General features: G+C 37.9%; 4 protein-coding genes across 4 annotated transcripts in view; 2 read left to right on the plus strand and 2 right to left on the minus strand.

Moving 5' to 3' along the window:
• LOC109094670 (NACHT, LRR and PYD domains-containing protein 3-like) overlaps nucleotides 1-25,283 on the plus strand; it is a 392,152-nt gene that overhangs the window by 188,292 nt on the left and 178,577 nt on the right. The gene's annotated exons all lie outside the window — the stretch shown is intronic.
• On the minus strand, nucleotides 1,055-9,361 carry LOC109049624 (cytochrome b-c1 complex subunit 2, mitochondrial-like). The gene is made up of 14 exons (XM_019067285.2): nucleotides 9,232-9,361; nucleotides 6,982-7,083; nucleotides 6,742-6,891; nucleotides 6,522-6,586; nucleotides 6,398-6,454; nucleotides 5,687-5,811; nucleotides 5,498-5,595; nucleotides 5,346-5,403; nucleotides 5,001-5,096; nucleotides 3,807-4,006; nucleotides 3,634-3,714; nucleotides 3,359-3,435; nucleotides 3,041-3,194; nucleotides 1,055-1,356 (listed from the first exon to the last, which is right to left on the minus strand). Exons 1-14 carry the CDS (start codon nucleotides 9,262-9,264, stop codon nucleotides 1,273-1,275), a joined length of 1,380 nt encoding a protein of 459 aa, XP_018922830.1. The 5' UTR covers nucleotides 9,265-9,361; the 3' UTR covers nucleotides 1,055-1,272.
• On the plus strand, nucleotides 10,373-11,716 carry snu13a (SNU13 homolog, small nuclear ribonucleoprotein a (U4/U6.U5)). The gene is made up of 3 exons (XM_042721345.1): nucleotides 10,373-10,528; nucleotides 10,962-11,082; nucleotides 11,165-11,716. Exons 1-3 carry the CDS (start codon nucleotides 10,526-10,528, stop codon nucleotides 11,425-11,427), a joined length of 387 nt encoding a protein of 128 aa, XP_042577279.1. The 5' UTR covers nucleotides 10,373-10,525; the 3' UTR covers nucleotides 11,428-11,716.
• Nucleotides 12,425-25,240, minus strand: LOC109089883 (kelch-like protein 20). The gene is made up of 11 exons (XM_042721349.1): nucleotides 25,091-25,240; nucleotides 24,034-24,320; nucleotides 20,853-21,179; nucleotides 19,406-19,549; nucleotides 17,974-18,160; nucleotides 17,684-17,830; nucleotides 16,227-16,355; nucleotides 15,592-15,768; nucleotides 14,496-14,642; nucleotides 13,900-14,065; nucleotides 12,425-13,545 (listed from the first exon to the last, which is right to left on the minus strand). Exons 2-11 carry the CDS (start codon nucleotides 24,301-24,303, stop codon nucleotides 13,374-13,376), a joined length of 1,866 nt encoding a protein of 621 aa, XP_042577283.1. The 5' UTR covers nucleotides 24,304-24,320; nucleotides 25,091-25,240; the 3' UTR covers nucleotides 12,425-13,373.

The raw sequence follows: 25,283 nt of genomic DNA on the forward strand, positions 1-25,283 counted from the left end.
CTATAATTACCCGCTTAATGCACGCAGCGATTTCAAAATGCATCGGCTACATTGGTGAACAATATATGTGTTCTGTAAAACAGGGAAAGGGATCATGGCATATTTATTTGTGGGGTCCAAAAGCCCGCCATCACAATTAAAAAGCGTTTATTTTACGTTTATTTTAAATACGTATTCTTATTATTTTAAAATTAAATACAGAATATGCATTTACTATTTATAAGCATAACAATTTGAGAAAGCTTACAAAAACGTTACTTTGAAAATGTAAAAAAAAAAAAAGTTATAAAAAAAACAACAAAAAAAAAAAAAAGTTTTTTCTAATGAATGAAATACATTAATTGTAATATATATATATATATATATATATATATATATATATATATATATATATATATATATATATATATATATAGCATATATATTGCATATATATAATATATAATCTATATATTATGGAAAATGGAAACGGTCAAATGAACAGCAGTGTTAGTTTAAATCATACAATAGTCCTATAGGCTATAATTCAATAATTTTTACATAATTTTTAACCTTATGATAAATACTTAATATTTTGTTTAGCTATGAGCAAAGTATGTTATGACTGATCTCTGACTAAAAATGTATTACTAACTAAACTACACATGTATATTAATATTTATCAAATAGTCGAGACCTCTTTTTAGCACTATTTATGCCAAATATGTTTTAGTTTAATTAAAACATATAAGGACCAAAAATGTATTAATGCAGGTGTTAATTCCACTCAGGGAAATATAAATTCATGCTTATAATACACCAAAATAAATAAAAATGAATTGAATTAAGTAAAAAAAATAAAAAAATAAAAAAAATATTATATATATATATTTCTTTCTTTCTTCCAAGTCATACAAATCCTTTCCTTAAACCACAAATGAAAAAGTGGGAATGTTTTTTTTTCTCTTTCCTTAAACCTAATGTGCAGCTCATTGTGTCCCTCTGCAGGCTCATGGAAGAAAACCATGACTCCACAGACGACTCTTCAGAGGAATGATGATGCAGACAGAGAGTATTCATCACTATAGATTTGTTTTAATGAATGTACATCAGATATACAGTGAAATGGATGAAACTGATGCCTCTGCTCACAGTAAACCTTTACTTAGTAGCAGACTTCATGATAAACTGACCAAAAAACAACAGCAATCAGGGATTCATACAAGTTTAAGAATGTTTTTACACTCAAATAAGCAGCTGCACAACGTGTGCACTTTAGACTGGGACTTTCTCTCACAATTCATCAACAAATGGTGTGTTTGCCAGATGTCCACAACATGACATGGTCTTCTTGCTCTCCACAAACTTCTTGGCAGCCTGTGAAGGAAACAAAACAACAGAATTCTGCTGTCATACATCATCCAACAGTTAGTGTATTTTTACTGCTTTAACAGTTTCATCAGCAAGTAGTGCAGCTAAAACCACCAGGTAAGCTAACTATCCATATTATTGGGAACACTGAGTATTTATAAACATGTCTGTGATGATTAATTAGTAGTATTAATGTGGTGTTCCTGCAGCTCAAACAGCAGAGCATGGCACTAGCAACATTACAGCCATGGGTTCAAGTTTGATGTAACACATCAAATAAAAGGTGTGTAACGCAAATGCAATGTAATCCTTTGGATGAATGTGTCTCATATATATATATATATATATAAAATAATCACTGATGCTCTCTTTTTAACTTAATCCTAAATGTTTGTTGAGCAGAAAATCATCATATTATAATGATTTCTGAAGGATTGTGTGACACTGAAGACTGGAGTAATGATGCTGAAAATTCAGCTTTGATCACAGGAATAAATGACATTTGAAAAATAGTTATTTTAAATGATTAAACTATTACCGATTTTACTGTAATTTTGATCAAATGCAGCCTTGCTGAGTATAAGAGCCTTCTTTTAAAACATTTATACAATATTACTGCCCCCGAACTTTTAAATGGTACTGTACTTTTTTTTTTTTTTTTTGGTGTGTGTGTGTTTTTTTTGCCTTTATGATAATATGACAGTAGTTAGACAGGAAGTGAAGTGGTAGAAAGGGGGGACAGGATCAGGAAAGGTCCACAAGCAAGGACTCAAACTTGGGATCCCCGAAATGGTATGATGATCAACCTAGTAATGCTTTTATAATCGGATTGATGGGTCAATCCTATGAACAGATAAAACTTAAAGGGATACTCCACCCCAAAATGAAAATTTTGTCATTAATCACTTACCTCCATGTCGTTCCAAACCCGTAAAAGCATCATTCGTCTTCAGAACACAATCTAAGAATTTTGGATGAAAACCGTGAGGCTTGTGACTGTCCCATAGACTGCCAAGTAAATAACAGTGTCAAGGTCCAGAAAAGGTATGAAAGTCGTCATCAGAATACTCCATCTGCCATCAGAAGCGAAATCAACACTATATGAAATTACTTTAATAAATTACCTTTACACCTACACTGTAACTTAACACTCATACTAATTTACAATCACAAGGCACACCCACAATCATCCAAAATTTCATCTAAAAAAATAATAAAATGTGTTCCTTGTGTTCCGAAGAATTTGGAACGACATGGGGGTAAGTGATTAATGACAAAATTTTCATTTTGGGGTGGAGTAACCCTTTAAAGCTCTATGGAAGGTCAGAAAGCTCTCGGATTTCATCAAAGATACCTTCATTTGTGTTCAGAAGAAGAACGAATGTCTTACGGGTTTGGAATGGCATGAGGGTGAGTAATTAATGACAGAATTTTCTTTTGAGTGACCTAACCCTTTAATCTAAACACTTAAATAAATCAGACAGAGCTTGATCCATATTCATTTTCATAGGTTTAAGGCTTAAGAAATGTTCAGCGATGGAGACTGAATATTTTCTTAAGAAACTGGCATTTTTAAATCAATGCCAATTATGCTCATGGTGATATTCTCACCATGGCTTTTCCTGTTTCCTATGTTTTTGTTGCTTGTGAACTCGTCTTGAACTTATCGTGATTTACATAAATGACTTACTTTGACAAGGTCACCGGAGGTCACCGAGTCGATGTTCTGTATCACAGACTGTGGTGAGCTGTAGGCACCGCTGCTCAAAACCTGAACTCCCAGCTCCTCAAGCAGAGCCTCTGAACTCTCCAAAGACATCAGATAATCGGTCTTCAGCTGGGTCCTGAACACACAATACCAGGCCCTTCATTCAACTGACAGAAACAACTAACATGACATCAAAACTGGCCCCATTTACTTTCTTAAAGCACATTACTCCAAATAAAAAAAAAAAAAAACTGTAGATGTAAGCCAATGGCGTTTCTTTGACTCTGTTGATAGACTCACTTGGCTCTGGTCAGGTCATCTGCAGTAAGTCTTCCTTCAGCTACAGCCGTCACCTGTGCCATGGCTGCATTGATCACCTGCACACAGAGAGACATCAATGCAGATGTCAATCACTCACTTCACACTGTCAGCATTAAAGCAACAGTTCACCCACAAATAACAGTCACAGTCACTGCATGGAAAAGAGCTTAAATAACACCACACAGGTTCAGAACAACATCAGAGTTGAGCTAGTCCTTGACCAAAGAAGCTAGGCCTGCTCTCTGAACACTCACCTCGCGGGCCGAGTCTGCCTGTGAGATGACATACACTCCGAAGAGGCCGGAGTCAGAGTAAGTAGCACTGAAAGCCGTGGCCTGTGAGGAAGATCAAACAGAAGCATCGTAGCTGTAGTGAGATCTAATCATACGTACTCTGAGGAAAGCGATTGCAGATGATGTGTACTCACATCGAACGGCTGTGCGGTGGCTTTGGCGATGCCCTGGCTGAGTTTGCTGGTGATGTTGGATCCTCTCTTGATGTGTGGTCCTGCACCCAGAAGCCTCTGCAGCACGCTGAAGGCGTTGGCCTCCGCAGAGCCCGCCGCGGCTCCTTCACACGCCAGCAGAGCATGCACCAGACCTCCACCGCTCTGCACACGCAGCTCACCTGCACACAAACACCATTTCAATAGGAGCACCAATTCAGCCAAGTACTGCCAGGTCAAATTTAAAAATACATAGAGCTGTCAATCGATTAATCGCATCTTAAATAAAAGTTTGTGTTTACATAATATATGTATGTGTATGGTGTTCATTTATTATGTATATATAAATACCCACACATATCAGTATATATTTTGAAAATATTTACATGTATATACACATTTATATTATTATTTTATATTACATATAAATATATTTAAAATATAAACACAAGTTATTTTTCTTAAATATATACATGCATGTGTTAATAAATATGCACAGTATACACTCATATATTATGTAAACAAAAACTTTTATTTTGGATGCGATTAATCGTTTGACAGAACTAATACATATTTTTAGGCACAAACACATTTACACTTTTACAATGCATACACAAAAGTACTTATACATGACATTTCTATTTAAATCGATATAAGTTCAAAGCAATACATCAAATGTAACCACAATGTACAAATGGTTCAAATCATTTTATTCAATTAAATATCAATAATATTCTTTATTGTGGTGATAAACAGGCATCATTTTCTTTATGCAAAATATAATATTTCTTTCTATAAATTTTTGGCATGAAATATGACCCAGACATGTTCTTGATAGGTTTTGTTTTATTAATAACAATGATTCACTGAACATTGGAGTCTGCCGTTTTATATATAAACTTTTGTATCACAGGTAATGTGGTTTTAGTCACTCTTCTTTGCTTTGTATTTTGGAATACTCAATTCATGACTATAACGCATGGCTCCTCATGACATATTTCTTTATTTCATATAGAAAATGTTTGAAAAGATGTCCTGAATCAATGACTACAGAAAGGAGTGCTTTTTAACTGAACTAAAACCTAATCATTTGCATAACGTTTTACCTTCATTACAGACAGAGACATTTCATCGGTTCATCTCTCTGTACGTGTCACGAAGTGTGGGTGTACTCACCGCCGCGGTAAACAGCTTTAGCCCCTGCTGCACCTGCCCCAGCACGGGTACTGAAGAACTGCTCGCCCACCTGCTTCAGAGCAGCATGACTGACGCCTAAACACACAGACTCAACACCATCACATGTCTAACGGGAGACAGCTTCAAACTGAATAAAAGCTTGTGAAGATTATCATGCAAACTATTGCTGGTTACAGAGCTAACTTTCTACAATCACCCAAAAGCCAATGGAAAAATCCCATTGAGTTTTTGTTGAGGTAACGAGGGTGTTGCGAAGTTCCAGTTTGGCCTACAAAAACATGTGATCACTGCAGCACTCTATGCACATTCATGAGAAAGAATTACCTAATCCAACGAGGGCCATTCTTGCACTGGTGTAATTATTGGCAAAGAACTGTTGCAGCTAGATATGAAAACAGAAAGAGAAGTGTGCTTAAATAAGGGAACATTATGAGAAAGACTTGTGAAATGATCAGAAGTTGCTGTCAGTCACTTACATGATCCACACTAATCTTCCCCAGCATGTGGTCTGGACAGTACAGAGAGTTGGATAAAGCGTTCTTATATGCAGCTTCATGCAACTTCTCCAGAACACCTGTGTGAGACAAAACATCTCATCAGCACCAGATGCTGCATATCAATGAGCTGAGTCTTCACATTCATTTCTTGGTGTCAGCACAGTGTACCTATCTGTGGGCTCTGGTCCGCCACGGCCTTATCTATCCTGACCCTCGGTTGGAGGTCAGACAGCTCCCAGGGTCTGAAGTCCGGAGCAGTGGTCACATTGATCAGGTACTCTATGACACCATCACTGCACGGGAAACACATACAAGACACTCATTCACAATGCACACAATTCCCATTTCATTTTCAACCGTTTTCAGTTTGAATATGTTAAAATGGAATTTATTCCTGAATTTCCAGCATCATTACTCCAGTCCTCAGTGTCACATGATCTTTCAGAATTTTTTTTTAGGATTCTTTGATCAATAGAAAGTTCAAAAGCATTTATTCAATGGAAAAGCCTTTACTGTTACTTTTGATCAGCTGAATGCATTCTAGTTGAAAAGAGGAATGAACTTTTGAACTGTTTTGTGTTTTATTTACATTGGGCTTTAGGTTACACTTCATTTTAAAGACCAATTCTCACTATTAACTAGTTGCTTATTAGCATGCATATTACTAGCTGTTTATTACTTATAAAGCATGTTGTTAGTACGTTATTCTGCATTACCATATTTTAGATCCCTTACCCCATATCTAAACTTAACAACTACATTACTAACTATTAATAAGCAGTAATTAGGACAAAAGTCATAGTTAGTTAATAGTGAGAATCTTCCCCCAAACTAAAGTGTGACTGAGTCTCTTATCTTTATTACTAAAGAGCTACTCACAAATCATCCCTTAGACAGTCCAGAGAATAGACCATGTGTTCCCTTGATGACGTCACGCTGAAAAACATGAGAAGTGATTGAGAGTGCAATACAGAAAGTGTTTCAAAGCAGTCATGAAACGGACCTCAAACTGGCGCCCGCTGCCTCCAGACCCTGACAGATCCTGAATGCTGACGCACCTTTAGTGGTCTGAAACACAGCACACATTCATTACTATGAAACCTACAAAACATCCTCTGCATATATGATCAACTCACGTAAACAGAGCAAATTCAGATAACAATAGTAGGTAACTTGTATGATTATATGTTCATTAAAACTACTTCTAATTGCCCTGAACATACCAGATTGCTCGCTAATCGCAGGATGTGAGTGACACCCAGGTTTTCCGCTGTCTCAAAGCGACTGCCGGCTTTCACAAACAGACCGATTTTAGAGACGGGGGAGTAGTTCTCCAGAGAGGCGACGAGAAGACCGCTGGGAAGCTTGGACACCTACAGAAAACGGTATTGAGTAAATAAAAGTAGTGGGTTTCAGCAGTGATTTGAACTGAGAGCAAAACAGCTTAAATTCATTCTCATTACCTGGACGTCCTGGGGAGCGTGGGCTGGTGCTGCTGCAGGTTTTCGGGTGACCAGAGGTTCGGTCAATGCCTCGCTCCTCCTGGCGGCGGCGTAACATCGTCTCTGTGAAAAACACTCTGTGTGAGTAAACAGGGTCTCAAGAATAAAGGCCATTTTTGCCCAAGTTGAAAAATAAATACAACCTTACATTGTGTCAATCACATTTACACACTGCCTCCGAAACTTTTGTCCGTTATAAAACAAAAATAAAAAAAAACAGGTTTGGTTTTCTGCATTTTTGCATTCGTAGCAAGCATTTTGATAGGAAAGGATGACGAATACGATAAGTACGAAAATCGCATACGAAAATTTGAACCTTAAAGGTGCTGTATGTAGGATTGACACCGAGTGGTTGAACTAGGTATTGCAGTCCATATTCAAAATACTGGAGAGGGTTTTTTTCACCCTGCCCCTCCTCCCCAGACTTGACGCACACGCAGGTTGCCAGATTGACGACACAAACAGGAACGAGCGCACTTGACGATGAAGGAAATGAAATACGCTGTATTTTCCGCCAACTGGCAACCCGGGGTGCTGAAATACAATTGGATAAACTGGCAGACAAACACCTACATTCCGCCCAGAACACACATTTTCAAAGGAGAATAACTGACTGTATTGTTTTTCAGATAAACAAGTATGTTAACTTAGCATGTTTCTAAAATATCTGCAAATATATTATGGTATTTGTATGCTTTAGTAGAGTCAAAATCTTACATACAGCACCTTTAAGACTTAATATGGCAAGCATCACTGCTACTATTGCTCATATTAGTGATTTGAATAAACCCCTCGCTAGAAGTATTAAATTACAGTGAATAACTCATTACACCTCATGCACATGAACCTTGTTAAGCAGAGGTTGTGCAACTAATTCTAAGGATAAAACAGATGTAACATAGCCAGTAAGCAACTGTGCCTTCCATAAAGTTTGCATAATCCAGTTTTGTATTCCATTGAGGTTGCAACTCTCAGAGAGGTGTATAGACCTACTGTATTTGGGTAGTCGACGTATGTGACCTATGGTGTGACCAAAAAAAAAAAAAACTCTAACAGTGAAAATAAACCTCTCTCATGCTATTCATAACTTTAAGAATGAAGATACATTTTTGTCATGTTATTTGTATATTAAGTTACACAATAGGACACAGTCCAGTTTTTTTTTTCCGTCAACTACCCATTTGTAAGTATTCATTGTGGGTGATGGTGAGCTCATGTTAGTGGTAGACACAGGCATTGTGGGTGATGGTGAGGTACTTCATCAACAGATGACCGATAGACCCTTCAATATATACCACTCTATGTACTACAACTCTAAAATTTATAATTGAAGGCTTACTGTAGCTGAAATGATTAGTAGTCACCTTATTTTGAATCTTAGCACATCAAGATATTTCTGTAAAATATCTCCACCTTTTTCCTAATGAGCCTACTGTGTTTTTAATTCATGTAGCAAATCTTTCGCTGATTGTTTATAGTGTAAACAGATGTTATCCCAATAAATTGCGCAAAGCGTCATAGGGTGAAGGAAAAAGGTGGATTGCGGTACAAATTTCCCACCGATGATTTTTTTCAGTCATATGGGATTACTGTATAAAGACTTAGAAAACAATTTTATAGAGACTGCCGTCAAAAAGAATAATTGTAAAACCAGTGAAATTCTTTAAATTCACTATATAAATACCAAAACTTTTACTTTTTTAATCAATTCATTATTACTTTATTTCCTTATCAATGTAGACTTCCCCAAACCTGGAAATCACGACTTTAAACCTCTCTGACATTCACAGGTTTTCAATGACATGTGCACCATGACTCATACTGTGTTTGATCACAGAGACCAACTCACACAGAGACCGGGTTCAAAGGGTCACGTGTGCTCGTGTCACTGGAAGTACAGTATCTCTGTGCCATGACCTTCATCACAGAAACACAACAGCGCAGGGGATTCACAAACAACCACCACCGGTAGAGCCATCGGGACTCCCCAGGACTGAAGCCTCTAGGGTCCCTTTGAATGACTGGCTTTTATTTGAGGTTTTCCAGCGTCCAGAGAAAAGTTTACACCGGTTTATAAATGACACTAGCAACATTAGCCTGAAGCCCCGCGACAACAAGTTTCTAGTGACCCCAGGAGCGTTGTATGTATTTGAAACCCGACATGTGAATAACGAGGAGAAAGCAGCGCAGACTGAGAGAAAGAGCACTCACGGAGAGATGAGTGAAACCTCTGAATCCCGTCATGACTTCGCTTCTCTCCTTCAGCCGCTGTTAAAGACAGTTATGGCCGAGTCAAAGACCTACCCATAATCCACTGCGCCTCGACGAGACACCATATATGGACACACCGGAACGACGAGCTGTTTAATATTAATGAGATGTTATAAAATATTCAAGACGTACTAGGAACGTGCAAGAAATGTCAGTACATTTGATAAAATCTAGATCTAGATACAGTATCTAGAGATACAGAAATTAGTGCTGTCAAACGATTAATCGCATCCAAAATAAAAGTTTTGTTTACATAATATATATGTGTGTACTGTGTATATTATTATGTATATAAAAATACACATATATACAGTATATATTGTGAAAATATTTACCTGTATATATTTATATAATTTATATTATATATACATATATTTAGTACATAACCATAACACATTTCTCTTAAATATATACATGCATGAGTGTGTATTTATTTATACATAATTAATATACACAACACACACACACACATATATTACGTATTAAAAGTAAAAATACAGCTTTAAAAAGTAAAAAAAGACAGCACTAACAGAAATATGTCCATGCACATAATTAGTGTTCATAACTGCTTTGTGGGAAAATGTACTTTTTGGCCTCACCGAATGTTCTAAAGAGGATGAAAAACACTTTTATTTTTAATGTACTTATAATTTTCCCCACTCATAAAGGAACGTTTACAAAAACAAACAAACACACACATTTAGTTCTTTTGACTGAAAGGTGTACAGAAAGTACATAATAATATAGCTATGAGTAATTATTTATTTGACATTTTTATACCCAATTATGTAGTATTTTTTGTACTTTTTTTAATGAATACATTGTATGTTGCTTTACCTTGAAGCAAAATTGTAACTCGATACTTTCCTATCGCCACCAAACTCATAGACATATAAATACCTATATTTACTATTATCTTATTATTATTATCTATTATATTATCTCTAATAGACATATAAATACCTATATTTACTATTATCTTATTATTATTATCTATTATATTATCTCTATAAATACTATTTATATGTCTATGACCAAACTTTTGTTCTCGCGGTCTCGTTTTGATGACGTACGTCGACGCGCCAGCAACACGCGCAGAAGAACGTTCGCAGTTCGACTGAGCGTCTCACGATCCGGTTAAACTCCGCAGCGGTCCGCTTGTCCTCCGTGAAGCACGCGCCGAGAGGACCCCTTGCGTTTATTTCTACACACGTCTAAATCACAGCTTGCAGAGATGGTAAATGTGAATTTCATAATCACAGTTTTTAACTATCGTCAGCGGTTCGATGTCGATGAGGATAGAATGTGTGCGGTGTCTACCCGTTCAACACGTGCTGCTGTTTTCTTTTGTGGTTGGTGTTTATGGGATGATTTTACACGCGTAGTTAAAACTTCGTGCTGGTTAAAAGTAGTTTTCGTGGTTTAAAATGTCTCGGTTAAAACTCGTGCTGTTTTAATGTATTTAATGTAATGTTTACAGCAGCCGCTGGTTTGTTTATAAGATATTCATGTAGAACCTCATATGTTTGTCTAGTCCCGTTTTCATGCAAATAACTAAGGTTAATTGTAGCAAACACAACTGTTGGGACGCGCAGGGGCACATGTTGATGTGTTAATTCATGTTTATAGTCTGTGTAGTCTTTGACTGAATGAATGTTGGTCTCTTGCAGGCTGAATCGGATGTGAATCCTAAAGCGTATCCTCTGGCTGACGCTACTCTCACCAAAACCATCCTGGACCTGGTGCAACAAGCGGCCAATTACAAACAGCTGAGAAAAGGGGCCAATGAAGGTAGCTAAACATACTACAGATGATCAGTGCAGACAAATCAGAAGTCTGGCTTGCTTATAATTTTTTTGTGGATTTGTTCCAGCCACTAAAACCCTGAACCGTGGCATTGCGGAGTTCATCGTGATGGCTGCCGATGCTGAACCGCTGGAGATCATCCTTCATCTGCCTCTGCTGTGTGAGGACAAGAACGTCCCGTACGTGTTTGTGCGCTCCAAGCAGGCCTTGGGGCGCGCGTGCGGGGTGTCCCGGCCAGTCATCGCCACCTCCGTCACCATCAAGGAAGGCTCTCAGCTCAAGCCTCAGATTCAGTCGGTGCAGATGGCCATCGAGAGACTGCTGGTCTGAGAACACTTCTGCAGTTTTGATTTGTCCCTCGTTTGTCACTTACCACCTGTATTTTAATTATGAATTGTTTTGTGTTTCTTAAGTTTGAAAGTGTTCACTTTCTCATTTTGCCACTGGACGAGCACATGTACATTTATATTAAGGAAAGAAAAATATAATCGCTGTTTTTCTATTTTTTTTTTAATTATGAGAATTAAGTTTGGCATGGTAAAACATTTTAAATAATAGTTATGAAGTTATATATAGCGATCATTGTACAGACTTGTAATAAAAGACAAACTCCAGGATACATATGTGCTGCTTCTCTATTTGTATACGGTAATTAAACTAGAATTATGTACTTCACTAGTGATTGTATGTTATTGTTATAAATGTTGGGGTCAGTAAGATTTTTTTTGTTTGTTTTTGAAAGAAGTCTCTTAGGCTGCATTTATTTGATTAAAAATACAGTTTAAAAAAAAAATTAATTGTAATTATCACCATTACTCTGGTCTTCAGTGTCACATGATCTGTAAGAAATCATTCTAATATCCTGATTTGCAAACATTTCTGATTAGCAATGTTGAAAACAGTTGTGCTGCTTCGTATTTGTGTAAAAAGATTTTTTTTTTTTTTTCAGGATTCTTTGATGACTGTAAGTTCAAAAGGACAGAATTTATTTAAAATTTTATTCATTGTCTTTACTGACACTTTTAATCAATTGAATGCATCCTTCCTGAATAAAAAAAAAAAAAAAAAAATTGGACTGACCTAAACACTACTATATTTAGAAAGAATGTTTCAGTATTGGGAATTTGGGATCATATCACAAATATTATATTTTGAGTTGTATTTATGAATGATTTAGGATTGTAATACAAAGCATAAACTTAGCGATCTGATTCACGTATACATATGCATGAACTGCATCATTTATTTTCTTCTGTTTTAACTCGAAAGTCTTCGCTAAAGAAGTCTTTAAGAAAACCAAACAAATAATGAGTCGAGCAAAGATTGTAAAATTGCAGCTGTAATTCAGGTTTATTCTTCATACTGGGGATGATCAAGCTGAACACATTGCATTGTGGGATACAGTACCCAGCGCACTGTGCTCAGTTGTATTCAGAACATTTTGGCAAATGTAGAGGTTATCTGGGTATACATACATACTGTGCACAATATGAAGACTAATTATGTATTTAAAGGGATAGTTCACCCTAAACGAAAATTCTGTCATCATTTACTCGCCCTCAAGTTGTACTAAACCTATATGAATTTCTTTCATCTGTAAAAACAAAAATAGATAATTTGAAGAATGTTGGTTACCAAACAGTTTCTAGTCCCCATTGACTTCCATAATACGTGTCTTTTTCTCCATACAATGGGGACCACAAACTGGTTACCATCCTTGTGTGTCCAACAAAAGAAAAACTCATACACAACTTGAAGGTAAGTAAATGAGAACACAATTTTCATTTTTGGGTAAACTATCGCTTTTAAATATGTATCAGTGTATCTGCTAGTTACTCCACAAATCTCTCAATACAACAAAAAACTTCCAATAAATACAAAATTCACCATACAAAAATTACAAAACATTTCACTACAACACTGTTAGAAAACAAACGAGTACTTGTATAAGTCACAATCATGAAAGGAACCCTGTACATCACTTTAACATCACACTGAAGTGATACTGTGGAGACTCTGGGATGACGGCTCACACACACACACACGCACTTATAATCACCACAGACATCATCAATCCATCCAGCCTCACACTGTGGCAGAGGGTCAGACTGGAGAAAGCATAGCTTATGACACGAGTATCTTCTGAAGACCCTCCAGCATCTGGGTCGGACCTTTTTCGATCCTTAAAACAGCTCTTGTGGAGCGGGACACTCTGAAAGCTGCCCCCTGGCCTTGTGTCCCGGGCTGGCAGTGATGCGGGTGGAGCCCCTGTCCTCTCAGTCCACAGGAAACTCCGTCTCCAAGGCAGTGCCGGGACGGCTGCCCACGTGAGTGTCCTTCCGGAGCTGCAGCGAGACACAGCTCAGCCAGCTGCGGCTGGTGGGCATTTCTCCGATTATCTCCCATCTGTCCGACTCCTCACAGTACCGCTCGATAGTGTCATGATACCTGCAGAGGAAGTCAGTTCTGTCAGAAACACTCGACAGACAGTGCACATAGCTAGCAGGCCTCAGACTGAGTGGAACCCTATGTGGAAAACACTGAAACCAGTCATAATATAAAATACAATACAGTATAATGTGGAACCTCACGGAATTTGGCAAATGTGAATGAACTCCCTTTGGTGTGGACTTTCTGCATTGTAGCAGATCGTTAACATGCACACACAGCCATATTACATGATTAGCTATACAAGTGCCCCACTGAACTATTAAAACAGAATAAAGCAAACTTAAAGGGAAAACAGAAAAAAGAGGGAAAAATTTAATGGATTTCATAGGGCTCTAGTGAAGTCTCTCTCACCTGTCCCATCCCTCCTCTCCTCCTAAAACGTAAATCTTTCCGTCCACCACTGCTACGCCGGGCCGATAGCGTCTCTCCTTCATGGGAGCACACATGGTCCACTTGTTGGTCTTGGGGTCGTAGCACTCCACCTTATCTGTGTTCTCGGTGGAAGCGTGCCAGCCGCCTAGAGAGGAACAACTGTGATCCACTGCTCTACAGGATAAGACTCAAATGGCTAAAGAAACAACAGCCTCTATATTAGGACTGGGCGATATATCGCATGCTATTGTCACGCGCATTTCGTCAGTAAAGCTGGTTCTCTGATTACTGCTAAATTGCCATCACCTGCTTTCAAATGGAGTGGCATTTAATAGACAGAGCTGTTGTTCACAGACAAGCTACGCAATATCACGTTCATTATCGAAGGCGATTCATCTGGGATAATGAACGCGATATTGCGTAGCTTGTCAGTGAACTACGGCTCTGTCTATTAAATGCCACTCCATTTGAAAGCAGCTGATGGCGATTTAGCGGTAATCAGGGAACCGGCTTTATTGACTAAATGCGCGTGACAATTGCATGGGATATATCGCTCAGCCCTACTCTAAATTCACCTATGACGTAGATCTTGCCCTTCAGGATGCAGGCAGCAGATCCAGAGCGGGCGATCTGCATGGGCGCCGCCTCGGTCCACACGCTTGTTTTAGGGTTGTACACTTGCGCCAAGTTTGTGCCGTCACCATCTTCTAAAACAGCGCCTCCTGTGGTTTCAGAAGGGAATATTACACAGCCCTTGAAAGAAAAAAAAAACTGTTTCTGCTGATTTGCAAAAAGGCCAATTATTACCTAATTGCATGATGCAGAGTACAACAATATTAATAAAAACTTTATATCATGTATAGTTTTTCACAAAATAAGAATGACGTGTCAAATTCTACATAGGTATAAGTTTAATGCACATAAAAAAAAAACAAAGACAATCTAACGACAAAAGTTTTCAGAATGTATAACTTTACTTATCGGCAAATGAGTGGGAAATATGTTCAATCACTCAATTTAACGTCAAAGAACTTTACATAAACTCACGTTTATAAATAAACTTTCCTCAAAATCTGTTATTTTTTGTCACTATTTTGAAAGTAAAACACCTACATATGCAGCAAAAAAGCATAGGTTATGCATTTTCTTCAGCCACTGGCCATTATTTTAATCTTGAAATCAGAATCGGCATAAAAATGTCTTGAGAATAATTCATACATGTGAAAATCAGCTGATAATTTAACCAAGAGTTGTAACCAGGCTCAGAGGAAGATAGGAACCGTGTCTTTGTGTAGTTTTTCTGGTGATAAAGGGAACATAAAAGACTTTTTCACCAAAAATTTGCGAATTGTTAATATTTTGTAAGAAAGTGGGACATAAATCAGGCACTTTTTTTGTAATCAGCCCCCCAAAATAACTAAGAAAAATATATTGATTGTTATTGTTATCAGTCATTCAGATATTTATTCTATATTTAAGAGCATGTTATTTTTGCTCTACTAGCCTTGATTGGGAGTGTAACCAGCGCGCATTACAGACATTTCTAGTCTATACTGACATTATTTTCTGTGGTAAACAAAATCAGGCCACATGCGGTCCATACAGTTGCATTCAACCTGGAATATTCTGGAATCAAATTGTCTAGAGCTTACGTTGGAGCAAACCTGTTACCTGTCACATAGAGTAATCCATCCAGCGCCACCACAGCCGGACTGGTGACCGCCATCTTGACCGATTCCATAAACTGCCACGTGTTTGTCTGTGGATTATAACACTCAACAGAGTCCAGGCGAGAACGGCCTTCCCAGCCGCCCACAGCGAACACATATCCATCCAGCATCACCAACCCTAAAAAACAGAACAACACTCTTGTAGATTCTTTTTTTTTTTTTTTTTTTTTTTTTTTTTTTTAAACAAGAGGGTCTTGTTTGTTTCCAAACAATAGTGTGAGCTGAAATGCTGTGTTCCATCTCAAGCTGGATGTGGGATAGTCCTACTTAATTCTGGCCATGAAAGCTTTCAGTTTTCTGATATGTGGAAAATGATGTGAAAATAAAAACATGGCAATGCTACCATTAGCTCTGCAGGTGTTTTACAGGCAACAAAATCTTCTTCTTGCAACCAAATGGAGGAGAATTGTTCAAAAGGTGTGTGAACAGGGGAGATCAGTTACCTGGAAACATTTGATAAATAGTTTTTATTATGTAACTTTGACTCACTGGAAACCCATCTTTTGGAGTTGAATGGAATGCAGCATAAACTACCTGCTCTTTTTGTAAACGTTTTTACAATTTGGTGGCCATTACCTAATTCTGATCTTGCCACGTTCATGGGTGCCATCTCTGACCAGGAGTCAAAACACGGGTCATAGCGCCACATCTCTCTACTGGCCGAGCCGTCTGGAAACTCACCGCCAGCCAAATACAGCATGGAGCCTGAATAAACACAAACACAGTTACGCAGACCAAGAAAAATATGGCTTATTTATGACTACTCAAACACATAAAGGCTTGGTAAACAACTCGTTTACATTTGAAAAGTTTGGGGTCAGTAAGATTATTATTATTTTTTAATAACACTAGAAAAATGTGATTTACTAATAAATGCTGTATAATTAAATGCTGTATCCTGAAAAAAATGTACCACTGCTTCCACAGAAATATTAAGCAGCACGTCTGATTTCAACACTGATAATCAGAAATATTTCTTGAGCAGCAATCATCATATAAGAATGATTTCTAAAGGATCATGTGACGCAGAAGACTGGAGTAATGATGCTGAAAATAGAGCTGCTCGTCACAAAATTAAATTTTAAAATATATTTAAATAGAAAAACAGTTATTTTAATTTTTAGTATTATTTCAGAGTTTTACTTTTACTGTATTTATGATCAAGTAAATGGAGTTTTGTCAAGTATAAGATATTTTTTAAAAAACAAAAATATTTTTGGAACATTAGTGTCAATCTCATGAGATTTAAGTAACAGTTTCCTAATTTTTCATGCAAGAAGTAAAATACAGTAAAAAAAAATCTACTTAAAATCTACTTACAAGATGTAACAGCCAAGATGTTTTCACATTAAGAACACAAGGATAATATGTATTCATGTTCATTTGTTTTAACCAATATAACAATAGGACTGGGCAATATGGCCAAAAAAAAAAAAAAAAAAAATCATCACAATAAATTTTTTCATTGGTGAAAATGTAATCACTCATACTGTTTGAGCATTAGTCTTCCATAGTAGCATACATTTAGATCATGATAACCACAGTCAAAACCACACATACAGCACCTTAATACGACGGTAAAAATATAACTAGATGGTTTCTATTTGTATGACAAACAGTCCTCTAAATACATTTAGTATAAATGCCCAAAACAACAGATTAATCACAAAAATACTGCAATTATATTCCATTACTTATTTAATACACTGGACCCATGGCTACATTACTAATTTAATAAAATTCTATATACATATCCCACATTTCTGCCATAATACCATGATGCAGTTAGTGTTACTACAGTAAATCCATGGTAAATGATAGCAATATGCAGACTGAAAAGTGTTATTGTGCACAGTGTTTCTCCAGTTTTTCATCAGTCTTTAAAATCACAGAGTCATTTGTGTTCTTCTATGCATGAATATATAATGAATATACAATACACCACCAAGCCCTAGTTATGAACTGAAAACATCACTGAGCGACTGACTCAGGAAGTTGAATGTCACCCATTATTACATCCTTAACACACTCACCGGACACGACCAAGCCGTGTTTGCTGACAGCGAAGGGCAGGCAGGCCAGACTCTTCCACTGGCTGGTGAGGGGATCGAAACTCTCCACGCTGCGCAGCACAACCTTATCATCCTCTCCTCCTACGGTCACAATCACCTCAGCCGTGCCTGACGGAGACAAACACAGCAGCCACTGGATGATTACAGTCATCAAAAAACCCACAATTAAAAGGGAATTGGCTCAGATGTAGCTGACAGTGTAAAAGCGCCTCTAAGGCTTGTATAAGTCGTTGTAGCTGGACTGCGGTCACCTGTTGCACGCCGAGGTCGTGCTCGGGGGCTGTAGAGCTCTCCTCTGCGGTCCTGCAGCAGTAAATAGTCCTTGGCTTCAGAGATCAGCTTCTGGCACTTGAGCGATTCCTTCACAACGTCCAGAGTCTCGATGACGTCGTGAATGTAGTACGGACTGATGAGGGGCAGCCTGATGTGCTCCACAACCTATGGACGGGAGAAACTTTAAATCAGCTAAAACAACTGTTTCAGTCTGAAAAGTGTAATCTGTTTAAATTGTTTTGTTTGTTTTATGGAGAGCCTGGATAATAAGTTACTATTACTATTTTTATTATACAAATGTGTCATTAAAAACTTCAATCCAGCGTATACTTGAATAGAATACTGTATCCCATAATGCAATGGGTTTGAATTTATTTTCCATTTCTTATGTGACGAATGAAGCAGAAGCAATATCAATTAATAAAATCTGTTTAACATATACCTAAAGTGATCGTGTCCCTTTAGAACACTTAATATGGATTACTTTTATGATGAGTTCATGAACTTTTTGAAGCATCAAATTTTTGGTTGCATGAACCTTCAATGGAAGGACAGAAATCTCTCAGCTTGCATTATTTGTGTTACAAAGTTTTTCAAAGTCTTATGGTTTTGAAGCGACACAAGGGTGAGTATAACAGAATTTAGATTTTTGAGTGAACTGTCCCTTTAAATCAAATTATGAGTAATAGTGAAAATGACACATGTCTTGGCAAATGCTACTAATTACAACTTAAAATCAGTCCTTTACATTCCAATGAGATATGCAATGAGCTTTTCTCAAGAGCTGTAATTAAGGTCTAGTCTTTAAATAACTGCATAGCAACAAAGAAATCTGACCCCATCCAATCAGGGCTAGATTTACGTTTCTCGCACATCCCTGTGAAGTGACTGTTCTCTTCATAATCACAGCCTGTACAGAGCACATGACCTTTCACAGGCTTAGTTCATCAAAACACATAAAGACGGCTAATCCCAGACATCTGCTGGAGCTCTATCACTGACACGTGAGAGGAACCCACCCGCTCAACTGAGATGATAATACATACCTCCTTTAGAAACACGACTCAAAAAAACACCAATATGCTGCTTACAGATAACCAATAAAGATGTCTGAACTGTGGTTTAACTACAAATAAAACCACAAACCTATGGTTACTATAGTTAAACCATGGTAACCACAAACTAACCATAGTTTAACCATGGTATTTGTAGTAAAACTGTGGTTATACAAATGGTAATCAATACGCCAAAAAAACATAGTTACTACACTTTTACTACAATAAAACCATAATTAATATTCATAAGGGTTACTAAAAGTAGAAGAGTCGATCCTTAGAGAACTAGCACTGGTTGGGTCTCTTCCTGAAGACGTGAACAAAGATGTTAATATTTTGGTTTATTATGACTGACCTTCTCAAAGCTCTGTCTGCGTGAGGGGTTCTTCTCCAGCCACACAACGGCCGCCTCAAACACCGTCTCCTCTTTTGGCACGTTCAGATGGTCGCTGGAAATGATCTCAGTCAGTTTATCGGCACAAAGAGATAGAAACTCCTCCTGATGAGGCGAAACCGAGGAGAAAGAAGACATGCATTTATAGTGTAATGAACTCTTTAAAAAAAAAAATCAAGGATAATTAGAATCCTCATGACGTCAGCCATTTATAATGAAATAAGTCAAGGTTTGATATAGTCACATTGTTGCATCTTTTTAATTTTTTCTCTTTGGAAAAGTTCATTTTTGACCCTTAAAATTAAAAGCTTTTGTATTTTTTTCTCTTAAGTTCACTAGTAATGTTAGTCAAGGATTTTTGTCTACTTTCACTGATAATACAAATAATTACAGTAGAGGATACAGTGGTAAAGGTGCTTTGATGTCATTATGATATGCATTTCCACCACTTTTTAGCCATTAAAGGGGTAATTATAATAATAATAACATCCAATTACATCCATTGATAAAAAAGTGTGCTTTGGGCGTGATGTCTCAGGGTTAAACAAATAGTTTGTGAAGGCATTTCATTTAAATCTAACATTTTTCGAATAGACACTTCCTGCGGTTTTGGAATGACGGGGCAAACAAGGTTAAAAATGTGAACGTTGCTGGAAAAAAAGTTAATTTTGAAGGACCTGCTGTGGTATTTGAGCATCACTTTAATGGTGCGTTCACACCAGACGCGAATGAAGCGTTAAGCGCGAGTGATTTACATGTTAAGTCAATGCAAAGATGCGACATCCTGCGTGAAAATGATGCGGCACGAATTGCGTTTTCGGGCATTTGATGCAATCATGTGAGAGCGTGCTCTAGTTGAAAGTCCGAACTTTGTGAAAATTTGCACCGTTGATTTACAACGTAGCGTCCTGAGGCAGAAATCCGAAACAACAACCACTAAAGAGACATCAGAGCCAGCGGCAAATTGTCAGAAGGACTAGCCGAGTTGAGACTGCTCTCGTCGGTAAACATGAGCACCTAGCTCCTGCTGATTGCGTGAGCTGATCGTCTCCGAAATCGGCGAAACACATTTTTAAATAGGCGCTGTCTTTATAAATAAACCGCATATTTGAGTTTAAACAACTACATTCTCGCCTGAAATACTTTAAAAACTACATTTCATGACACTATAACAGTAATATTTAGAAAATTATCCTAAAAATAGGTGGTTGAAATCACAATGCTGCGTGAACTCAACTGGCAGAAGCCCCTTCAATGAAGTCAAGTGTTGTGAAGTGAATTTCACGCGCCAATGAAGCGAGTAGACTCAAAATGTTCAAGCGTCCAACTACGCGCAAGTAGCACGATTTATTCACACAAGTTGTGTCTGGTGTGAACGCACAGTAAGAGCTCATGTGTTCGAGTTCACCTGTTGGCAAACACTGCTGAAGTGCTGCTGGATGTATTCCATGCTGCGTCGCTCCAGCTCTTGACACGAGTGCGCCTCGGCGAAGCAGTGAATGCCCACGCAGTTCATCTCGTCCATCTGGCGCTCCATAAACCTGCAGCAGGCCTCCCGCACCGCCATCACGTCCAGCAGGTTGGCGGCCGCCAGGAGCGCCTGCACGTTAGCCTTGGAGATCACCACCTCCGCCGTGTAGCCGTAGCTCACCAGCACGCCAATCATCTGGGGCTCCACTCCGTTGATGGCCACCCGCTCCTGCCGAGACTCCATCAGGTCGGTGGAGAACATGGCCTGCGCCAACAAAACACCACAACTTTAAGCATTGATTAGGGAGTTATTGATCATGAAGAACGGTTTAATGTATATTAATAATTTAACAGATACAATAATGGAAGATATTTAAACTTTACTCTTCAATTCAGATTTGCTTTTTTCTCTCCATAATCACAGCCTGTACAGAGCCCAGGAACTTTCCACAGGCCTTAGTTCATTCAAAACACATAAAGACGGCTAATCCCAGACATCTGCTGGAGCTCTATCACTGACACGTGAGGAGAACCCACCGCTCAACTGAGATGATATACATACCTCCTTTAGAAAACACGACTCAAAAAAACACCAATGCTGCTTACAGATAACCAATAAAAATATCTCAAAAGCTGTTTAACAACAAAAAATAAAAACAAAAATACTATTACTACAATAAAAAAAACATTAAAAACAAAAAAACAACCATTTTTCTACAACAATAACCAAAAGTTTTAACCATGGTATTTGTAGTAAAACTGTGGTTATACAAATGGTAATCAATACGCCAAAAAAACATAGTTACTACACTTTTACTACAATAAAACCATAATTAATATTCATAAGGGTTACCTAAAAGTAGAAGAGGTCGATCCTTAGAGAACTAGCACTGGTTGGGTCTCTTCCTGAAGACGTGAATAAAGATGTTAATATTTTGGTTTATTATGACTGACCTTCTCAAAGCTCTGTCTGCGTGAGGGGTTCTTCTCCAGCCACACAACGGCCGCCTCAAACACCGTCTCCTCTTTTGGCACGTTCAGAAGGTCGCTGGAAATGATCTCAGTCAGTTTATCAGCACAAAGAGACAGAAACTCCTCCTGATGAGGCGAAACAGAGGAGAAAGAAGACATACATTTATAGTGTAATGAACTCTTTAAAAAAAAAATCAAGGATAATTAGAATCCTCATGACGTCAGCCATTTATAATTAAATAAGTCAAGGTTTGATATAGTCACATTGTTGCATCTTTTTAAAACAGACAATTTCCACAAATCATGCTGTTATTTATTTATTTTAAAAGTTTGTGTTTTTTTTTCTCTTAAGTTCACTAGTAATGTTAGTCAAGGATTTTTGTCTACTTTCACTGATAATACAAATAATTACAGTAGAGGATACAGTGGTAAAGGTGCTTTAAGTGATGTCAGTATATATGTCATTTCCACCACTTTTAGCCATTAAAGGGGTAATTATAATAATAATAACATCCAATTACATCCATTGATAAAAAAGTGTGCTTTGGGCAATTTTATGTCTCAGGGTTTAAACAAATAGTTTGTGAAACAAAGGCTGATTTCATTTAACATCTAACATTTTTCATTTAATATATTAGACTTCCCTTTTTTTTTTGGACTTAAGGAGGGGAATGCACTTAAACAAGGTAAAAATGTGCGTCCGTTGCTGGAAAAGTTAATTTTTGACCCTAACAAGGACCTGCAGACATACTTCAACAACACTAAAATTGCGCTCACACAACACACGAAAAAAAAGTTAAGCGTGAGCAATAATCACGATAAGTCAATGCAAAGAATCCAAAAAAAACCCGCGCGGTGCGAATGATGCGGCACGAATTGACCGTTTCGGGCATTTGATGCGTGTAGCATGTGATTCGCGCGAATCGCGGGAGTTGAAAAGTCCGAACTTTGTGAAAATTTGCACCGTTGATTACAACATAGCGTGCTGAGGCAGAAATCCGAAACAACAACCACTAAAGAGACATCAGAGCCAGCGGCAAATGTCAGAAGGACTAGCCGAGTCGAGACTGCTCTCGTCGGTAAACATGAGCACTGAGCTCCTGCTGATTGGGTGGAGCTGATCGTCTCCGAAATCGGCGAAACACATTTTTAAATAGGCGCTGTCTTTATAAATAAACCGCATATTTGAGTTTAAACAACTACATTCTCGCCTGAAATACTTTTAAAACTACATTTCATGACACTATAACAGTAATATTTTGGAAATTATCCTAAAAATAGGTGGTTGAAATCACAATGCTGCGTGAACTCAACTGGCAGAAGCCCCTCCAATGAAGTTAAGTGTTGTGAAGTGAATTTCATGCGCAAATGAAGCGAGTAAACTCAAAATGTTCAAGCGTCCAACTACGCGCGATTTATTCACGCAAGTCGCGTCTGGTGTGAACGCACAGTAAGAGCTCATGTGTTCGAGTTCACCTGTTGGCAAACACTGCTGAAGTGCTGCTGGATGTATTCCATGCTGCGTCGCTCCAGCTCTTGGCACGAGTGCGCCTCGGCGAAGCAGTGAATGCCCACGCAGTTCATCTCGTCCATCTGGCGCTCCATAAACCTGCAGCAGGCCTCCCGCACCGCCATCACGTCCAGCAGGTTGGCGGCCGCCAGGAGCGCCTGCACGTTAGCCTTGGAGATCACCACCTCCGCCGGTGTAGCCGTAGCTCACCAGCACGCCAATCATCTGGGGCTCCACTCCGTTGATGGCCACCCGCTCCTGCCGAGACTCCATCAGGTCGGTGGAGAACATGGCCTGCGCCAACAAAACACCACAACTTTAAGCATTGATTAGGGAGTTATTGATCATGAAGAACGGTTTAAATGTATATTAATAATTTAACAGATACAATAATGGAAGATATTTAAACTTTACTCTTCAAATTCAGATTTGCTTTTTAGGTGTTGTTGCATTATTAGATTAATATACAATACCAGTCAAATGTTTTTTAACAGTAAGATTTTTAATGTTTTTAAAGAAGGAAGTCTCTTCTGCTCACCAAGCCTGCATTTATTTGATCCAAAGTACAGTAAAAACATTACAATCTTGAAGAACTAATCCTGCTAGGCAGCCTTTTGACAGAAACAATGACTATTACCTGAAAATAAGAGCTGAAGGAGGCCAGTACAATACGGTGGCAGGGAAACTCCTGCCCTCCGCAGCACAGAGTCACATCACAGAAAGCATTATTGAGCCGTAAGCTGTTCAAGCCTTCCAGCACTTTGTTGGGATGCCGCGCTTCCACAAACACATAGTCTTCACTGTCCAGAGAGGACAATGGGAAAGCAGAGTCCTCCACACAGGGAGACGGAGGGAGCGTGGAGGTGGACGGAGACGTGGCCAGCAGATTCACAGCCATAGTTTCCATCTCAACACTCAATCAGGCTGACAAGACAATAGAGAAGACCATAAAGATCACACGTGATTTCCAGCAGTGTGACATACTATACATCATATGAAACTATTATAAACAGCTGTTTTTAATTAGTGTATAATACATATGCATGTAGTTTTTTGACCTCATATCATCTGAAAGGCTGAATGGAATTTTGTTTGTAAATAAATAAATAAATATGCAATGTATGAAAATAGAAAAAAAAAAGAAAACGTGATAATAAATTATTATTTTTGTCATTGTAACAAATTCTACACGTTCTGATAATAATAATTAAACATTCTAATATTACACGCATTCTAATATAAATGATTAAACAGTGTCTAAATGTAATATACATTATAAAATACATTAACGTAACTTTACTAGACCAATATAAAACAACGACAACAAGTTTAATATTAAACACATTAATGTCGGAAAATTAACAAATGAATCAATAAATAAACATGCATAACCTGTCATATGTGAATTCAGTTCAGTTCAAATCATTCCTGTGTTATTGTGGTTTATTCTTCCGATACTATAAAAGGATAAAAAGATTAATGGCGTGATTGTGGTGTAAATATAAAGATTATTAGATATTCAAACGTCAAAAACGCTGTATAATAAAATAAAACACGTAAGGGAGGAGCTGATTATTAATGCAGTTAACAGTATATGTCTGCAATAATCCACACGAATAATAAGTGACAATAGAGCCGGAGTCACTAGAAGCTGTAATGACACACATCCGAAAACGACAGCAGTATGATCTAACCAAAAAACATGTTTGAGTTTATATCGCAGCTCAAATTCTTCATATCTTCACCTGCAACTGTTTATGAAGAGTCGTGACGCCATGTCTTCTTCTTTAAAACAGACTGAAGCGCAGGAGTGAAAAGATGATCCACCAGCGCCACCCATCGTTCTGGAGTGCCACTGAGGGCGCCCCCATGTGGCTGGTTCCAGTG

This window comes from Cyprinus carpio, chromosome B3 (genome assembly GCF_018340385.1).
Source record: "Cyprinus carpio isolate SPL01 chromosome B3, ASM1834038v1, whole genome shotgun sequence".
In the NCBI taxonomy this organism is placed as follows: domain Eukaryota; kingdom Metazoa; phylum Chordata; class Actinopteri; order Cypriniformes; family Cyprinidae; genus Cyprinus; species Cyprinus carpio.